General features: G+C 40.7%; 1 protein-coding gene across 7 annotated transcripts in view; it reads right to left on the bottom strand.

The window, feature by feature from the left end:
- cep192 (centrosomal protein 192) overlaps positions 1–16,430 on the bottom strand; it is a 97,304-nt gene that overhangs the window by 11,099 nt on the left and 69,775 nt on the right. For all 7 annotated transcript variants that reach the window (XM_039806970.1, XM_039806969.1, XM_039806965.1 and 4 more), the window contains 10 exons: positions 15,869–15,959; positions 15,620–15,698; positions 15,307–15,430; positions 14,950–15,055; positions 14,637–14,829; positions 14,318–14,394; positions 12,506–12,601; positions 10,684–10,803; positions 5,197–5,309; positions 4,178–4,304 (listed from right to left, as the gene is read on the bottom strand). In XM_039806970.1, coding sequence (XP_039662904.1) covers positions 4,178–4,304; positions 5,197–5,309; positions 10,684–10,803; positions 12,506–12,601; positions 14,318–14,394; positions 14,637–14,829; positions 14,950–15,055; positions 15,307–15,430; positions 15,620–15,698; positions 15,869–15,959 — 1,126 coding nt within the window. The remainder of the gene's footprint in view (positions 1–4,177; positions 4,305–5,196; positions 5,310–10,683; positions 10,804–12,505; positions 12,602–14,317; positions 14,395–14,636; positions 14,830–14,949; positions 15,056–15,306; positions 15,431–15,619; positions 15,699–15,868; positions 15,960–16,430) is intronic.

The raw sequence follows: 16,430 nt of genomic DNA, 5'->3' as shown, positions 1-16,430 counted from the left end.
AGAATGCGGAGCTACTTGTGGTTCCTAGAGTCTCTAAAAGTAGACTGGGGGCCAGAGCCTTCAGCTATCAGGCTCCGCTCCTGTGGAACCAGCTCCCACTTTGGGTTCGAGGGGCAGACACCGTCACCACATTTAAGAGTAAACTGAAAACCCTCCTCTTTGATAAAGCTTATAGTTAGGGAGTGAGGAGTTGCAGCGTCCACCTAACCCGGCCCACCAGCTTCTCTTCGTAGTCATCAGTTTTATTTATTATATAATTAATAATATAGCGAGAGTAGAGGGAGGCAGGCCAGTACAGCCCGATCCGGTTGGGGAGAGTTCTAGCCCGACCAGGCACCTCTCTGCTGCTCTCTCATCTCTATTTGTTACTTTTGTATGCATCCTGTCCCAGAAATGCTTGTTACTAATCTAGTCCTTATGTTTCTTCTTCGCAGAGCTATGCTCTGCGATTCTCTGCAATTCCCGGCCGCATCCTGCTGCGTCCTGCTGCATCCGCCGCATCCACCCATGCTCTGCAGCGCCACGTTACATCCCAAAACACCCTGCTGTGATGTTCCTATGCACAGAGTAGTCAGGATCCGGTATAGGAGACTGCACTACTCAGTATGACACGATGTGCCCTGCTATGACATGAACTTCCGCGATGACCTTCGAAGTCACTGTTCCATTATCTTTAATGTGACTATTATTGCCACTGTTCATCACTGTTCAACCACGCAAAAGATTAAAAACAAAACCGCGAAAATGGCCAAAATAGGTAAAAGGGGTTGTATTTTCTTTGCCTTTTGTGTAATGTATATAGCCTAAAAACAATTTTAAATGAAAATACTGACTCTTTTAGGAAAAGTCAGGTACCAGCAGGATTGTATTTTTTTAATTAGCAAAGTTATTACACATACAGTGGGTACGGAAAGTATTCAGACCCCTTTAAATTTTTCACTCTGTTTCATTGCAGCCATTTGCTAAAATCTAAAAAGTTTATTTTATTTCTCATTAATGTACACTCAGCACCCCATCTTGACAGAAAAAAACAGAAATGTAGACATTTTTGCTAATTTATTAAAAAAGAAAAACTGAAATATCACATGGTCACATAAGTATTCAGACCCTTTGCTCAGTATTTAGAAGCACCCTTTTAGCTAGTACAGCCATGAGTCTTCTTGGGAATGATGCAACAAGTTTTTCACACCTGGATTTGGGGATCCTCTGCCATTCTTCCTTGCAGATCCTCTCCAGTTCCGTCAGGTTGGATGGTGAACAGCCATTTTGAGGTCTCTCCAGAGACGCTCAATTGGGTTTAGGTCAGGGCTCTGGCTGGGCTAGTCAAGGATGGTCACAGAGTTGCTCCGAAGCCACTATTTTAGCTGTGTGCTTAGGATCATGGTCTTGTTGGAAGGTGAACCTTCGGCCCAGTCTGAGGTCCTGAGCACTCTGGATGAGGTTTTCTTCCAGGATATTTCTGTACCTTGACGCATTCATCTTTCCTTCAATTGCAACCAGTCGTCCTGTCCCTGCAGCTGAAAAACACCCCCATAGCATGATGCTGCCACCACCATGTTTCACTGTTGGGATTGTATTGGGCAGGTGATGAGCAGTGCCTGGTTTTCTCCACACATACCGCTTAGAATTAATGCCAAAAAGTTCAATCTTGGTCTCATCAGACCAGAGAATCTTTTTTCTCATAGTCTGGGAGTCCTTCATGCGTTTTTTGACAAACTCTATGCAGGCTTTCATATGTCTTGCACTGAGGAGAGGCTTCCGTTGGGCCACTCTGCCATAGAGCCCCGACTGGTGGAGGGCTGCAGTGATAGTTAACTTTGTGGAACTTTCTCCCATCTCCCTACTGCATCTCTGGAGCTCAGCCACAGTGATCTTTGGGTTCTTCTTTACCTCTCTCACCAAGGCTCTTCTCCCACGATTGCTCAGTTTGGCTGGACGGCCAGGTCTAGGAAGAGTTCTGGTCTGTGGCCACTGTGCTCTTAGGAACCTTGAGTGCTGCAGAAATTCTTTTGTAACCTTGCCCAGATCTGTGCCTTGCCACAATTCTGTCTCTGAGCTCCTTGGGCAGTTCCTTCGACCTCATGATTCTCCTTTGCTCTGACATGCAGTGTGAGCTGTAAGGTCTTATATAGACAGGTGTGTGCCTTTCCTAATCAAGTCCAATCAGTTTAATTAAACACAGCAGGACTCCAATGAAGGAGTAGAACCATCTCAAGGAGGATCAGAAGAAACGGACAGCATGTGAGTTAAATATGAGTGTCACAGCAAAGGGTCTGAATACTTATGACCATGTGATATTTCAGTTTTTCTTTTTTAATAAATTTGCAAAAATTTCTACATTTCTGTTTTTTTCTGTCAAGATGGGGTGCTGAGTGTACATTAATGAGAAATAAAATGAACTTTTTTGATTTTAGCAAATGGCTGCAATGAAACAAAGACTGAAAAATTGAAAAGGGGTCTGAATACTTTCAAAACGGTCAAAATGACCATCCAGACCACAGGGGTACCATCTAACAGCATGTATGCTACTCAGCATTAATGGGCCACCTCTTTCTAAATTCCCCTATAACCGAGCCTTGGAGTTATTTTTCCAAAAGCCAAGAAAAATCTAATTCACACAGCAAGGCTGCCAACTTTGCCACTGAGGCAAATATGCAATTAGTTTCATTATGAATGGTTTCATACTATAGCCTACTTTGGGTTTTGGTTTCCCTATGAAGAATTTCTTGTAAAATTCATTTTGTAGACCTACAGTTCCTCAAAAAAATCAAAACAAACAGATCTGCCCCCCCTGCAAAAAAAAAAATAAAAAATCCCAGAGGAAACACTGTGCAATATGTAACACTGACAGCTAGTGTTTAAAATAGTTACTGCAGTACAAATTCAAAATACTGGAGAGTCGTCTCCCCAGCCCCCTCCTCCCCAGACTCGAAGTAAATGGAGGTTGCCAGGCTGAGACCGCAGCATCCACAACAATGTTGCTAGACGCTTGTCTCACATAGCCAGACATTACTCCACAGCACAGCGGAGTAGCTAACGTTAGATGCTAGCTATATTGACGGTCATAAAAGCCCATGCTCACACGGAGCTCTGTACTCAACTGACACACACTTTTTTAGGCGTAGAATTACGATAGGAACCACTAAAAATACCACTACCTTGCCATCCTTTTCCACACAACTGAAATACACACTTTATTTTCTTAGAATTATGGCAACAATCGCTAAACACACCGCAAACTCACTGTCCTCTCTTCCCGATTTACAGCCCCCCTCTCTTGACTTCAAATAACTCACCATTGTCGGCTAGGGCCACTGAACAGGCTACACAACGTAAACAGCCGTGGCCTGCTTGCCTGGTCCTCCGGTAACCGGCGTTGGCCAGGACCAGTCGGGATCACTTTACTGGCTGTGTCTCAATTGTTTTCGTGAGTAACCAACTCGGGTACTCTAGCTATATAAATTTAATGTGAGTACACAAATGTTGAAATGACATAAAAGGGCCGTCCCCAGTAGCCGTGATAAATTAGCCTGAAGCTAAGAAATGCCGTCACGGAACGGAAATTTCAAAAAGGAAAAAATACTGCCATTAGCATTGTTGTCAGAAAAGATAGTATTTCAACTTGGCATGTTTCCTTAATATCTGATGACGCATTAGGGTCGTTTTTGGATTTATTACAGTAAATATATTACACATTGGATCTTTAAGTAGCATTTGTTTTAGGATTAGCAACAGAGCACGAGAATCCAGGTCTGCTCACCGCACCGCCATAGCCGGAAGTCAGGATCTTACTCTTTAGCAAAAAGGCCAACCTCTGTAGGAATCCTTTACATAATGTTGTCAGACACTTATACTGTATAATAATATAATGATAATCTGAGCTTGTCAGTGGCAAAACTAGCACTTTTGGTGGACGCAAATTGAAGCCGCGCAATTGCCCATTATTGTTAAATTGCAGCTTGTTACGCCGCTGCTGACTGTATATATTTGACCAATTTCAAAAATTGTTGTTCCCATCTGTCACTTAGACACAAAAACATAGGAAAATAGTTCCAGGTTGGAAAATATCAAATATAATGCTGCATATGTATATACTGTATTTTAGTTTTTGCTGCAATAAGTGAGAAAGTAAACATTTTAACTTCCAATGTCTTCATAAAAATAAGGCATGCCTTACCTCATGCGTATCAGATGAGTTGTTACGGATGTTAACCTTCAGAGTGCTGGATTCACCCACTCGTGTGGTTGGGAAGGTGTATAGATCCTGTGGCGAATACACACCCCTCCGCACAGCCTCCTCCTGACTGAGAATTTTAAATTGTGGATGTTGAAACAGAAGCTAAACCGTGACACAATCAGCACCTTAAGATGAGACACATACTCAAACACTTAAGTACATTACATTAAACTCAGTTATTATAGTGAATTTCTGAGTCTCTTGATTTAAAATAATTTTGAAAATCAATACATAAATTACTTTAATGCGTTGAGTCCTGGATGCTTGAATCTTTTCCCCTCGTGAAGACTGAGCTAACCCACATGCAACAAATTCTATAACCATCCATTTCTGTCATGTATTATCCATAGCAGGAAGTTTAAATGAAACCGTGACTACGTTTACATGCACATAATATTCCATTTTTTTTGCCCTAATTACAAAAAAGACAATATTCTGACTAAGCTGTTTACATGGCTAATGAAAGTAAGTTTTCCACTAATATTCCTGTTCACATGTAGCCGTGCAAAACCGTTTTTTCCCCCAAAAGTTTACCAGCGGCGGCGGACTTGTTGGACCGTATGAACACAGTGTCTCTATTTCATTCCTTCAACCAGCTTCTTGAGAAGGTTGGCGTAGTGATGTGTGCGAATATCCCAAAACCTGTTGATATCCAAGTCTTTGATAATATTTAAAAGTTGAATAACCCACGTCTAAATTGGAAAAAAACATTCGGAAAAAGGCCTTATTCGGAATATCCAACCGGAATATGCTGTTTAGAGGAATATTGTCATATTCTGAATAATAGTGGAATATTGGCGTGCATGTAAACATACTGACTGTTGTGGTCCAGGATCAGTACCTTAAATCATTGCACTATACCATGTTATTCTGATATCTCCTACAATGGCTGATATGCATTACTATAGAGTTGGGGTAAGGGCCATATGCTTGTTTAGTTTTAGCTAAGCAGGTCACACCTGGTTTTGCCTGCTGAGGGATCAGCTCTCTTCCTGGTCTTAACTGTGGCCGCTGTCTTCACCAGAGAGCAGTCTCCTTCCTGTGGTCCTTCCACTGGTCCAGACTTTATTCCCTTTACACACAGACAAAACTTTAGGAGCCATCTCCATACTACTTTAAAACTAGCTGGTTAGTAAAATACAATTGAGAAGAAATACCCTTTAACATCTTTAAAGTATATAATGAACACACATTTGACTTAGTGTTACCGCATGTGAGACACATCGCTACTAAATCTACTACTAATCATATGCAGAAATGATAAAACCTAATTTTAAAAAGACATTACACATTTAGTTCCACATCAAACTTTCAGGTACATATCTAAATCAAAGTCTTGTATATTGGAGTCACAGATTAGCATTGAACACCACTGCAGGATTTGGCATTCCACTTTTAGCACTGCATCTAAGAAATAAGGCAACAACAAGATAAGCCCTTTCATCTTAGCCACTTAACCTACTGATGTGGAGCCATCTGACATTACACTTGTTGTGTATGTATGCTCTAAAGTTAACTGGGTCTGTCATAACACTTCACATTAAAGCGGCATACACGCAAAGCCTGCAGGTCCATCTCAGCAGGGTGGCCCCCCTCACATCCCACAACCACTTTTCTCATTTGTTAATTCTGTCACTAACACTACAAAGCCATAGTCAACGTACCACAGTAAAATACGTGCTTTCTTTTTAAAAAGGTAATGACACATTCTAATGCTTTAAAGCAAGCATTTTCCATAGTGACCAATGGTTTTGTACACATGGTTTGGTTTAAGAGTGAAACAAGATAAGTAGTGAATGAATATTATTGTTTGCTGTACACAGGGTCTGATTAGGATGTAAAGATGGTGGATAAATGTTGGTCTAATGTAGATTTGGACATTTTTGTGCTTTTTTTGTGCTGGGAGAGAAGTATGAAACAAGGAATGTTATTTTATACTATACTAGATAAAGCATAGTTAACAGGATTTTCCTAAAAAACTATGTTTAGACAAATAAAAAAAAAAATAATAGTCCTTAAATCTTACTTAACTTCTTAAATCGAAGAATGCATAGGTGAACGAATAGGTGATAGTATATAGGTGAAAATCATACAAATAGTATTTTTTTTTCTAGATCTGAGTTCCATACTGCTTGGAAATGGGTTATTTTTGGTCAATACCTTAAAGTTATGGAGTACCAATATCCAGCCTATGTGGCAGTGCCCTCTGCCTGTATTTTCTCTTTTCTTATTTTGCTGTGTGCGGGACGTTTATGATAAACAAAGAGCACATGGGTGTGTAACCCCCAGCCAATAAAAGCATTCAGGGTGTGCACCCCTTTTTCATGTCTCACACCCGTTAGCGTCTGATACTGCAAGGCACCTTTAACGTATTATGATACAAAGTAGTAATTTTCATTTGACCAGTTTCTATTTATTAATGGAACAGTTTTATAATGTGGCATAAATAAAGTTGTGTTAAAAGTAAAAGAAAGTCCCTCTGGCTCTGAGCTGGGGAGAAGGGGCCAACTTTGCACGCTGTGTTTACAAACACCCACCGCAGAATTTGGTATTATCAGATCATTCTTTAATTACTTTCGAATTCTTACTACTTGACTATACTAAATTAGATAAAAGCTTCTACACTAGATGCCTATCTGACAGTGCTATAGCTAAATTTAAGGAAGATATTCCAACAGCATTTGACTCTTTGTCATGCCTTAACATAACAGAGGACCTTTATGTTAACCTCAGTCCCTCTCAAATTGATACATTTGTAGACGGTGCTACGACCTGCCTACGGACGACTTTAGACTCCGTTGCTCCCCTCAAAAAGAAGATGATTAAGCAAAGGAAACTAGCACCTTGGTATAACTCCCAAACTCGCAAATTAAAACAAATCTCACGAAACCTCGAAAGTAAATGGCGTTCCACCAAAGTGGAAGAATCTTGTTTGGATTGGCAAGAAAGTCTCAAAACCTATAGGAAGGCCCTAAGAAAGGCCAGATCAGACTATTACTCATCACTAATAGAAGAAAATAAGAACAACCCAAGGTTTCTTTTCAGCACTGTAGCCAGGCTGACAGATAGTCACAGCTCTACTGAGCCATCTATTCCTCTAGCTCCGAGTAGTGATGACTTCATGAGCTTCTTTAATGATAAAATTATAACAATTAGAGATAAAATCCATCACCTTTTGCCCTCAACTTCTAACGGTTCACCTTTAAACGCAGGACCGCTAGAAAGAACGACTATTCCCGACATACTTAGACTGCTTTTATCCTATAGACCTTCAACAATTAATGTTAAAGATATCCTCAGCTAAGCCATCTACCTGTCTCTTAGACCCCATCCCAACAAGACTACACAAAGAAGCGTTACCCGTGGTTAACACTTCATTACTAGATATGATCAATATGTCCTTATTAACAGGTTATGTACCGCAGTCATTTAAAATTGCTGTGATAAAACCTCTTCTGAAAAAACCCACCCTCGATCCTGAGGTCTTAGCAAACTATAGACCTATATCTAACCTTCCCTTTCTATCCAAGATCCTTGAGAAGGTAGTTGCTAATCAGTTATTTGATTTTCTACATAGCAATAGTTTATTTGATGACTTTCAATCAGGATCTAGAAAGAATCATAGCACAGAGACGGCACTGGTGAAAATTACTAACGACCTTCTAACTGCTGCGGACAAAGGACTGTCTGAAGCTATTGAGGAGGAGAGTGGGAGTGGCAAGGTGGATGGTGGGGGTGTGGCCTTGACCAACTGCCACTTTTCTCGTTTGAAAGCCATGATGTCTCTCTCTCATGGGTTGGCCAAATTCTCTGGGCGGGCAAAGCAGAGAAAGGGGAGGTAACCTTGCTTGTTATGACCTCATAACAAGCAGATTCCAAAACGGCTCATCTGAGCTTTCATTTTCTCAAAGGCAGAGCAGGATACCCAGGGCTCGGTTTACACCTATCACCATTTCTAGCCACTGGGGGACCATAGACAGGCTGGAGGAACTCATTAATGTTAAAAAACCTCAAAGTGAAATTTTCATGCCATGGGACCTTTAAGTTAAGGTGCCATTTTGGGATCCGGTATCCAGTTAATATAATACATCCATGCTCCAGACTCTGCAGACTGTGGATCCCTACCAGCCATATTAATACTTTTTCACAGAATCTCCAGCGTAGAGGCACTGCCAAAACTCTGTGGTTTAGTTACTCTTTAAGGAGAGCAAATAAGAAAACCATGACGATACTATAACAAAACTCAGAATTATAGTGACTCCTTAACTAGCGGTTATGGTACGTGAACAAAAGACAACAAAAATAAAAAAATTAAATAAGATGGATCCTCAAGTACATTTTTTTTTTTTTTAAGTGGTTTTGACAGTAACTGTTTTGAGCATAAAATATGAGCATCGTCTTTTCCAGTGTAACTCCTTCATTCCAAAAGCACCTATGTACAGTACTGTGCAAAAGTCTTAGGCAGGTGTGAAAAAATGCTGTAAACTAAGAATGCTTTCAAAAATATAAATAATGATTGTTTATTTTTTTTATCAATTTACAAAATGAAAAATGAGTGAACAAAAGAAAAATCTAAAATCACATCAATATTTGATGTTACTACCCTTGGTCTTCAAACCAGCATCAATTCTAATAGGTACTTGCAAAAAGTCGGGGATTTTGTAGGATTGTAGTCCGGTGTATGATCAACCAATTATAGTATATAGGTAGTTATACTGTATCAGCAAGGTCCCTCCCAGACAAATATTTCAAAGCAGACTGGTGTTTCAAGATGTGCTGTTCAAGCACTTTTGAAAAACCACAAAGAAACTGACAACGTTGAGGTTCATAGACACAGTGGTCTGCCAAGGGAACTTACTCCCAATTTCCACCAGCTGCTTAACGGCTGCAGAATGGCTCCGAAACAGCGGCGGAGTCATTAGGTTTCCGTTAAAGTCAATGTGTGTATTTCCACTGACTGCAGAACGACTGCGTTCCTACTGCGTCCCAGCTCCGGTGATCCGCAGCCCTCCGGAGCAGATACGCAGAGCTTCTATTTTTGCCGGACACTGGATAGGTCCGCGGCAATTCAGCATACGGCAGATAGTGCGGGACAGGAAGTCGAGCACAGACGCAAAATAAAACATCCGGTTAATTTTCAAAATAAAATATACCGTGCTCACGGCGGATCATATTTTCCTGCACTACACCTTGAAAACACAGCACAGAGTTGTTTCCCCTCTGGTCCTCTGGATGGAAACAAACTGTTGTTGGTTTTGTGGTTCTATTCTACGTGAATTCGTGAGAACTTGTGGGTCCTCGTGACTACAGCTGTCAGTCATGGCCGCAGCCGTGCTACAACAAATCTGGACCTAGTGGGTATTGACGGACAGCGGAGCACGCAGCAGACACGCATCAGAGCCGGTTCGCAGCCATTCTGCATCCTGTGGAAGTTAGTGCAGCAGATGAAAAACACATCGAGCTTATTTCCCTTCGAAATCGGAAGATGTCCAGCAGTGCCATCAGCTCAGAACTGGCAGAAACCAGTGGGACCCTGGTACACCCATCTACTGTCTGGAGAAGTCTGGCCAGAAGTGGTCTTCATGGAAAAGTTGTAGCCAAAAAGCCATACCTCCGACATTGAAACAAGGCCTCAACTATGCACGAAAACAAACGAACTGGGGTGTAGAAAAATGGCAGCAGGTGCTCTGGAATGATGAGTCAAAATTTTTAATATCTGGCTGTAGCAGAAGGCAGGTTGTTCACCAAAGGGCTGGAGAGCAGTACAATAATGAGTGTCTGCAGGCAACAGTGAAGCATGGTGGAGGTTCCTTGCAAGTTTGGGGCTGCATTTCTGCAAATGGAGTTGGAGATTGGGTCAGGATTAATGGTGTCCTCAATGCTGAGAAATACAGGACTCATGCATCATGCAATACCATCAGGGAGGCGTATGATTTGCCCCAAATTTATTCTGCAGCAGGACAAAGACCCGAAACATACAGTCAAGGTCATTAAGAACTATCTTTAGCGTAAAGAAGAACAAGAAGTCCTGGAAGTGATGGCATGGCCCCCGCAGAGCCCTGATCTCAGCATCATCGAATCTGTCTGGGATTACATGAAGAGACAGAAGGATTTGAGGAAGCCTACGTCCACAGAAGATCTGTGGTTAGTTCTCCAAGATGTTTGGAATAACCTACCTGCCGAGTTCCTTCAAAAACTTTGTGCAAGTGTACCTAGAAGAATTGATGCTGTCTTGAAGACAAAGGGTGGTCACACCAAATATTGATTTGATTTAGATTTCTCTTCTTTCACTGCATTTTGTTAATTGATGAAAATAAACTATTAATACTTCCATTTTTGAAAGCATTCTTAGTTTACAGCATTTTTAATACCTGCCTAAAACTTTTGCACAGTACTGTATGTAGTAGGGTGTAAGAATCCCACAAAACTAATAAATGAGTCCTCACAGTGCCACAGAGTTGGAAGCGAATTCTGGTTTTCTGGTGGGGCTCAGACACAGGGTGGCACTCCAAGTCCCAGAACTGGGCATAGTCTCCTCTGTCCCTGGGCAGGAAAGTAATAGGCACCTGGGGGAGCAAGAAAAACATTAGAGGACACAATCAGAATTGATTTAACCACACAAATGCTTGCCACAGGCAAACCTATAGAAAAATCTAACTTGTTAACTGCCTAATAGTCTCACATCGCCAGACCTAATTTCAATTATAATGTTGGTGGTTTCTTTGGCGGGGTGCAAATGTTCCATTAAAAGTTCCTTCCTGAGACCATTTTGCAGAGCCACTGTTGCTGCTTCTGGAGCTTAGCACTGCCCAAGAGGATTGTGATTGGCTTAAAGAAATCCAAACAACCCAGAAATAGTTTTTCTCCTATCTCAGAATGCATCCGTGGTGTAGCCAGACCTTACTCCACAGCGCTGCGGAGATAGGTCTAGGGATGCAACGATTATAAATTTAGTTGGTACGATTATATAATCACGGTTTCACGATTATTATCGTGAAACCGAAAACGCATTAATTAATTTCACTGCTAATGTATGAAATTACATTAACACGCTAACATTTTAATGCGTTATTTATTGCTGGCTTTTGAAACACAAATAACAGAAATATTGAATGTTTTGAAAATGATTATATGATCGATCATCAACCTTTTTATTTAAATTAATATAAAGATTAGGACTAGAAGTGAATCAGTCACAACACAAACAAAGACCAAGTTGGCAACAACAGTGCTGTCCTTAAGAAGAAGAGGAGCTGCTAGATCAGATGCACCTGTCATGAGGAGATACGCACCATTTTGCCAAGGAATAAATGCGATGGAGAGATCTCTTTGCAGCCTTATGTCCCATAGGGGATGAAGAGGAGTAAGTAAGTAACGTTTAATGTTAACATCAGTGACATGATTGAGCTGTTGCAGAGTTTTGCTTCGGTGACCGGACTGGTGTCTTATGTGCTGTGTGCGTGCGCAAACGCGAGTGTTTATGTTGTCAAGGAGGTTTAATAAGAACTGCACACACTGCTACACATAACTTGCAGTCAGTTAACACTCGGTGTAGTGAAGCCTTTACAATTAATTAACCGTGATGTTTTAAAATGCAGTTAATAGTCAAATCTGTTAACCGCTGCATCCCTAGATAGGTCTGGCAATGCGAGACTAGGCTTATCCCGGCATGTACTTTTGTTGATCCAGAGTAACTACCTCATGACTCTAAATAGTTTAAAGGTCCCATGGCATGAAAATTTCGCTTTATGATGTTTTTTAACATGTGTTACCCCAGCCTGCCTATGGTCCCCCAGTGGCTAGAAATGGTGATAGGTGTAAACCGAGCCCTGGGTATCCTGCTCTGCCTTTGAGAAAATGAAAGCTCAGATGGGCTGATCTGGAATCTTGCTCCTTATGAGGTCATAAGGAGCAAGGTTACCTCCCCTTTCTCTGCTTTACCCGCCCAGAGAATTTGGCCCACCCATGAGAGAGAAACATCATGGCTTTCAAACGAGCAAAGTGGCAGTTGGTCAAGGTCAAGGCCGGTCAAGTTGGCAGGTAACATGTTGTAAGAAAGGACTACGTTTGTGTCCACAGCAAGTTGAGGAGACACAGTATAATGCAACTATTTTTTGATCAAAATGCTTTGTTCAAAAAAATAATGTGATACAGCTTCAAGATTGTTTTCCTACTAAACCACTAGTTATGCAGTAAATCGTGTCCTATCCCTTTACAATGACTTTCTCTAAATAGTACTGACAATTCTAGTTGGATGCGAGTGCCTACCTGTATCTTCTCATGGGCTCCCAGAGTGCCTGAGACCCTGGAGCATCTGAAAGCAGTGTAAGTGGCCCGGTAAACATCTCCAGTGTTGTCAACACCCTGAGGAGAGAGAAGGGACCACAGCGTGCTCTGAGTCACTTACTTGATTGATTGATAGATAGATCTTCATTGGCATTGTGCTAAGAGTACAATGAAAAACTGTTCAGCACCTCTCTAGCATTGTGCATAAAAAAATTGAATAAACAGACCCAAGTTAATGACCAGTAAAAACACAAAACAACAAGATTAAAGGGGTGATTGATATGATGATGCATTTGAATGATTATATAGGGTATTTTACACTGTTCCTTAAGGTCTCCTAATAGGGTATGTAACATTGGTTGGGCTGAAAATTGCCCGAATGCTATTTTATTAGGCCCTTAACTACCCTGTGAATATGGCTCTATTTGGAACAAGAGCTTTTCTTCCAAATATGGTATGCTCATTAATATTCCGAATGAGCTACGTGCTGATTGGTTTGAGCAAACTACATAGAAACACATGGGAGACTATTTCAGACACTGCAAAGTTATACATTGTTTATCGGGCTATTCCATTACAAAATTCACTTCTGAAACTTTTAGCAATATGTGAAACTCATTATTATAGACTGCGCGCTTTTACGAAAATGGATGGCTAATTGCAATCAGTCCCATTGATAGAGCAATTAGCCATCCATTTTTCGTAAAGCGGCCCATATTTGAGCTTTACATAGTTGATTTCTTTATATAAAAAAGTTTCAGAAGTGAATTTTGTAATGGAATAGCAGAGATCTGCGTGACCTAGCTAGATTCAGAAGACTACCTGATCTCAGGTCAGTTGTGTAGCCTATGTAAATGTTGGGGCGTGACCGTTCTCTTAATACACCCATTGGCTGACAAAGGTTCCGGTTTTTGGGAGGTTGACGTCAACTTCCAGCTTTGTTGAGATTCGCCCGTTTTCAGCGGCAGTTTCAAAATATGAGATTTTCATAGTAAAAGGGGTGTCAATGGCATTTTGAGCTTCTATGTATGTCCTATTTACCCACCGAACTGTCGTTATTCAACTATGACGGGGTAAAATCGTTTTTGCATTCTATCACCCCTTTAAACCAAAAACATCTGGAGTGTGAACCTAAAAAAAAAACTCATTACTAGAGTGAGTCATGAGACAAAAGAGAAGTTCTTTTACTTGTTTATAAGGCGCTTAACGGTTTGGGACTGGCCTACATTACTAATTCTTTCTTGTTTTATAATTCTTCACGGCCTCTAAGATCATCTGCTACTGGTTTTTAAATGCAAACTATCACACAAATAAAACAATTGGCAACTCAGCCTTTTTCAACTACGCACCCAAACTGTAGAATTCACTACCCAAGGCTATAAGAGATGCAAGCTTAAATGACTTATTGAATTGAAAACCTTTATTCAGCACTGCGTTTGTCACTCGTTCGTTTTACATGTTTTATTGTTTCTATGCCTTTGCATGTTTCATTTTGAAATTGTACTTTATTTTTCTTGATTCTTTCTTGGTTCTTGATATTTACTGCCTCTGTTGCTCATTTGATTGCTTGGTTTTATCACACAGGTGTCTGCCCTTGTTGTAATTTGTGTGATTGATTGTTTTATGGTTTCTTACTTTGTTGTGAAGCACTCTGAGCTAAACTCTGTATGAAATGTATAATGCTATATAAGTAACGTTTATTATAATTATTTGATTCCCAAAGAGGGATAAAGACAAGAAAAGTAAACAAAGTGTTGACAGAAGATAATAAGAAAATTATAAGAAAAAAAGCACCTTGACATATGGAGGAGCAAATGATGACAGGTACCACCTCACTTCCACTTCCCCATTCCGCACCTCCAGCTGGGCCTCTGAAGTAGAGGAGCAACAGAGAGTTAGGTCTCCCACAGGTATACACACACAGTATGCTGCCTGGAGTGTATGTCTTTAAACCACATCAGTTTAAAGACGGAAAAGACTTTTCACTAAAACTTTATCAGGCTGTTAGACTATTATAAGGCTGACTAAACCACAATGTATTGCTGTATTTATTGTACAGCCCATATTAGGGTGAACAGAGAAAAAGCTGTCCTCTGGTTAGTCGTCTCCCTACCTGATGTTTCCCCTGATGAAGTGGAGGGAAACGTGATGGTCTTGTTGCTTATCTCCACCAGGGTTTGAGTGGCGAGCCTGGTCACAGGCAGCACTGGGGTGGCCGCCTGAGGAGGCAGGGCTGACAGACTCTTGTCTGCTGGGGCCGCGGACACATCCAGAGCCAGGTCCCCACGAATCTGGACCTTAATAAACTGAACCAGTAGTCACAATGCACAGATTGATCTTGTGTTAATCACAGCCCAAGACAAGATTAATGATTGACTTGCCTTGTGGTTTGAAAAGCTGTATGTCTTACTGTAAGTGTCCCATACCTTCTGTTGACTGTCACACTGGACATAAATCTGTCCACTCCATGGCAGCAGGGTAGATTTAGTTGCTAGTGACGGGTTGGGGCTGATCAAAATCTGTAGGTGGCACCTTAATTAACAATAAAGAAATAGGACACAAGTGAAACAATTAAAAATTATATACAGACAGATAGGATCTCATTAGGATTGCAACATTTAGTGTATGGTATAATCACTTTCACACAGTGTGGTAAATGCAAATAAAACAAGAATGATAAACAGAAAGACATCAGGCAACCATTACAGGGTCTAATTCTAACCCAAAAACAATTACTTTACCATAGCCAATATATTTTACTGAACAACCAAGTGTATTCTTACTGAGGCTCGATAACTCCATGCTGAGGGGTGATGGTGAGGCAGTGAGCGGGCCAGGACAAATCAAAGCTCAGCTCTCTGGATGTATTGTTCTGGATCTGAACCTGACAAGTCGTGGCTGCACCATCTAAAAACAACAACAACAGCAGCATAAGCAAATGTGTGCTGCTGACTACTAATCAGATGCCATTGCAGAGTCATTCACTTATGATTTGGAGGTATCGCTTCATTAACCATATTCAAAATATGTAGTGGAATTCAAAGCTTAAAGTGATAAAATTTCACATATGCTTTTTAAAATCTCGATTCTACTCACCGATGGTGGGAGCTGCAAGGACAAGTTGTTCTGGATGGATGGTCCAGGACTCAGACTCCCTATGTAATGACTCTGAAGCCTAGGGGGGGAAAGAAGACATTCTGCATTGAAAGATGAATACTCTCATGTCAAATGCAGTGAAACAAATGTTTTCATCTCATCCAGTAGTGACAGCACAAAATAAATCAACACTAACTCATCACTCACCACAATAAACAATTAAAATCCATTAAAATGGGCTTATGGTACCTTTAAAGAGGGCTCTGCCACACTCAGGGCTGGACCTTGGGGACCTTTTACTGGCAGCACATCCAGTGACACATTGCCATTTGCCAAACCACTGGGAATCACACAAAACTAAATCGTACATTGTGTCTTGCAAGATGCATTTCATTTAAATGTGTTCACTATTAAAATGAACAGATCTATAGTCTGACAGTATTGCTTTTACCAAATCAGTGTGTAAGTAGATTTCACGTTAAAACCATGTATTTCCCCTAGGGTTGGGTAGCTTTCGCATCTGAACCAATATCAGTACAGATACCGGTACCTGAAATTCGGTTTCCGGTACTTTCCCTCTGTAATTACCAAAAATGTATTTCAGTTGTAAAAATAATTCCAAACCTATTTACTTAGAACGTTGTTATTTATTTAGAATAAATTACATTCTAAAGAAATTAAACAAAAATAAAACCCCTCCCCCTCTCCTCCCAAACCCGTCCCTACAACCTATTAAATTGTATAATTAACTTCTTACTCATTGTAACTTTTATTCTTGCATTTGTATATTATTCTTTTTTATCCGGTTTTA

The sequence above is a fragment of the Perca fluviatilis genome, chromosome 7 (genome assembly GCF_010015445.1).
Source record: "Perca fluviatilis chromosome 7, GENO_Pfluv_1.0, whole genome shotgun sequence".
Lineage (NCBI taxonomy): Eukaryota > Metazoa > Chordata > Actinopteri > Perciformes > Percidae > Perca > Perca fluviatilis.
Note: the sequence above shows the minus strand (reverse complement) of the source record. Positions and strands in the feature narration are given on the sequence as shown.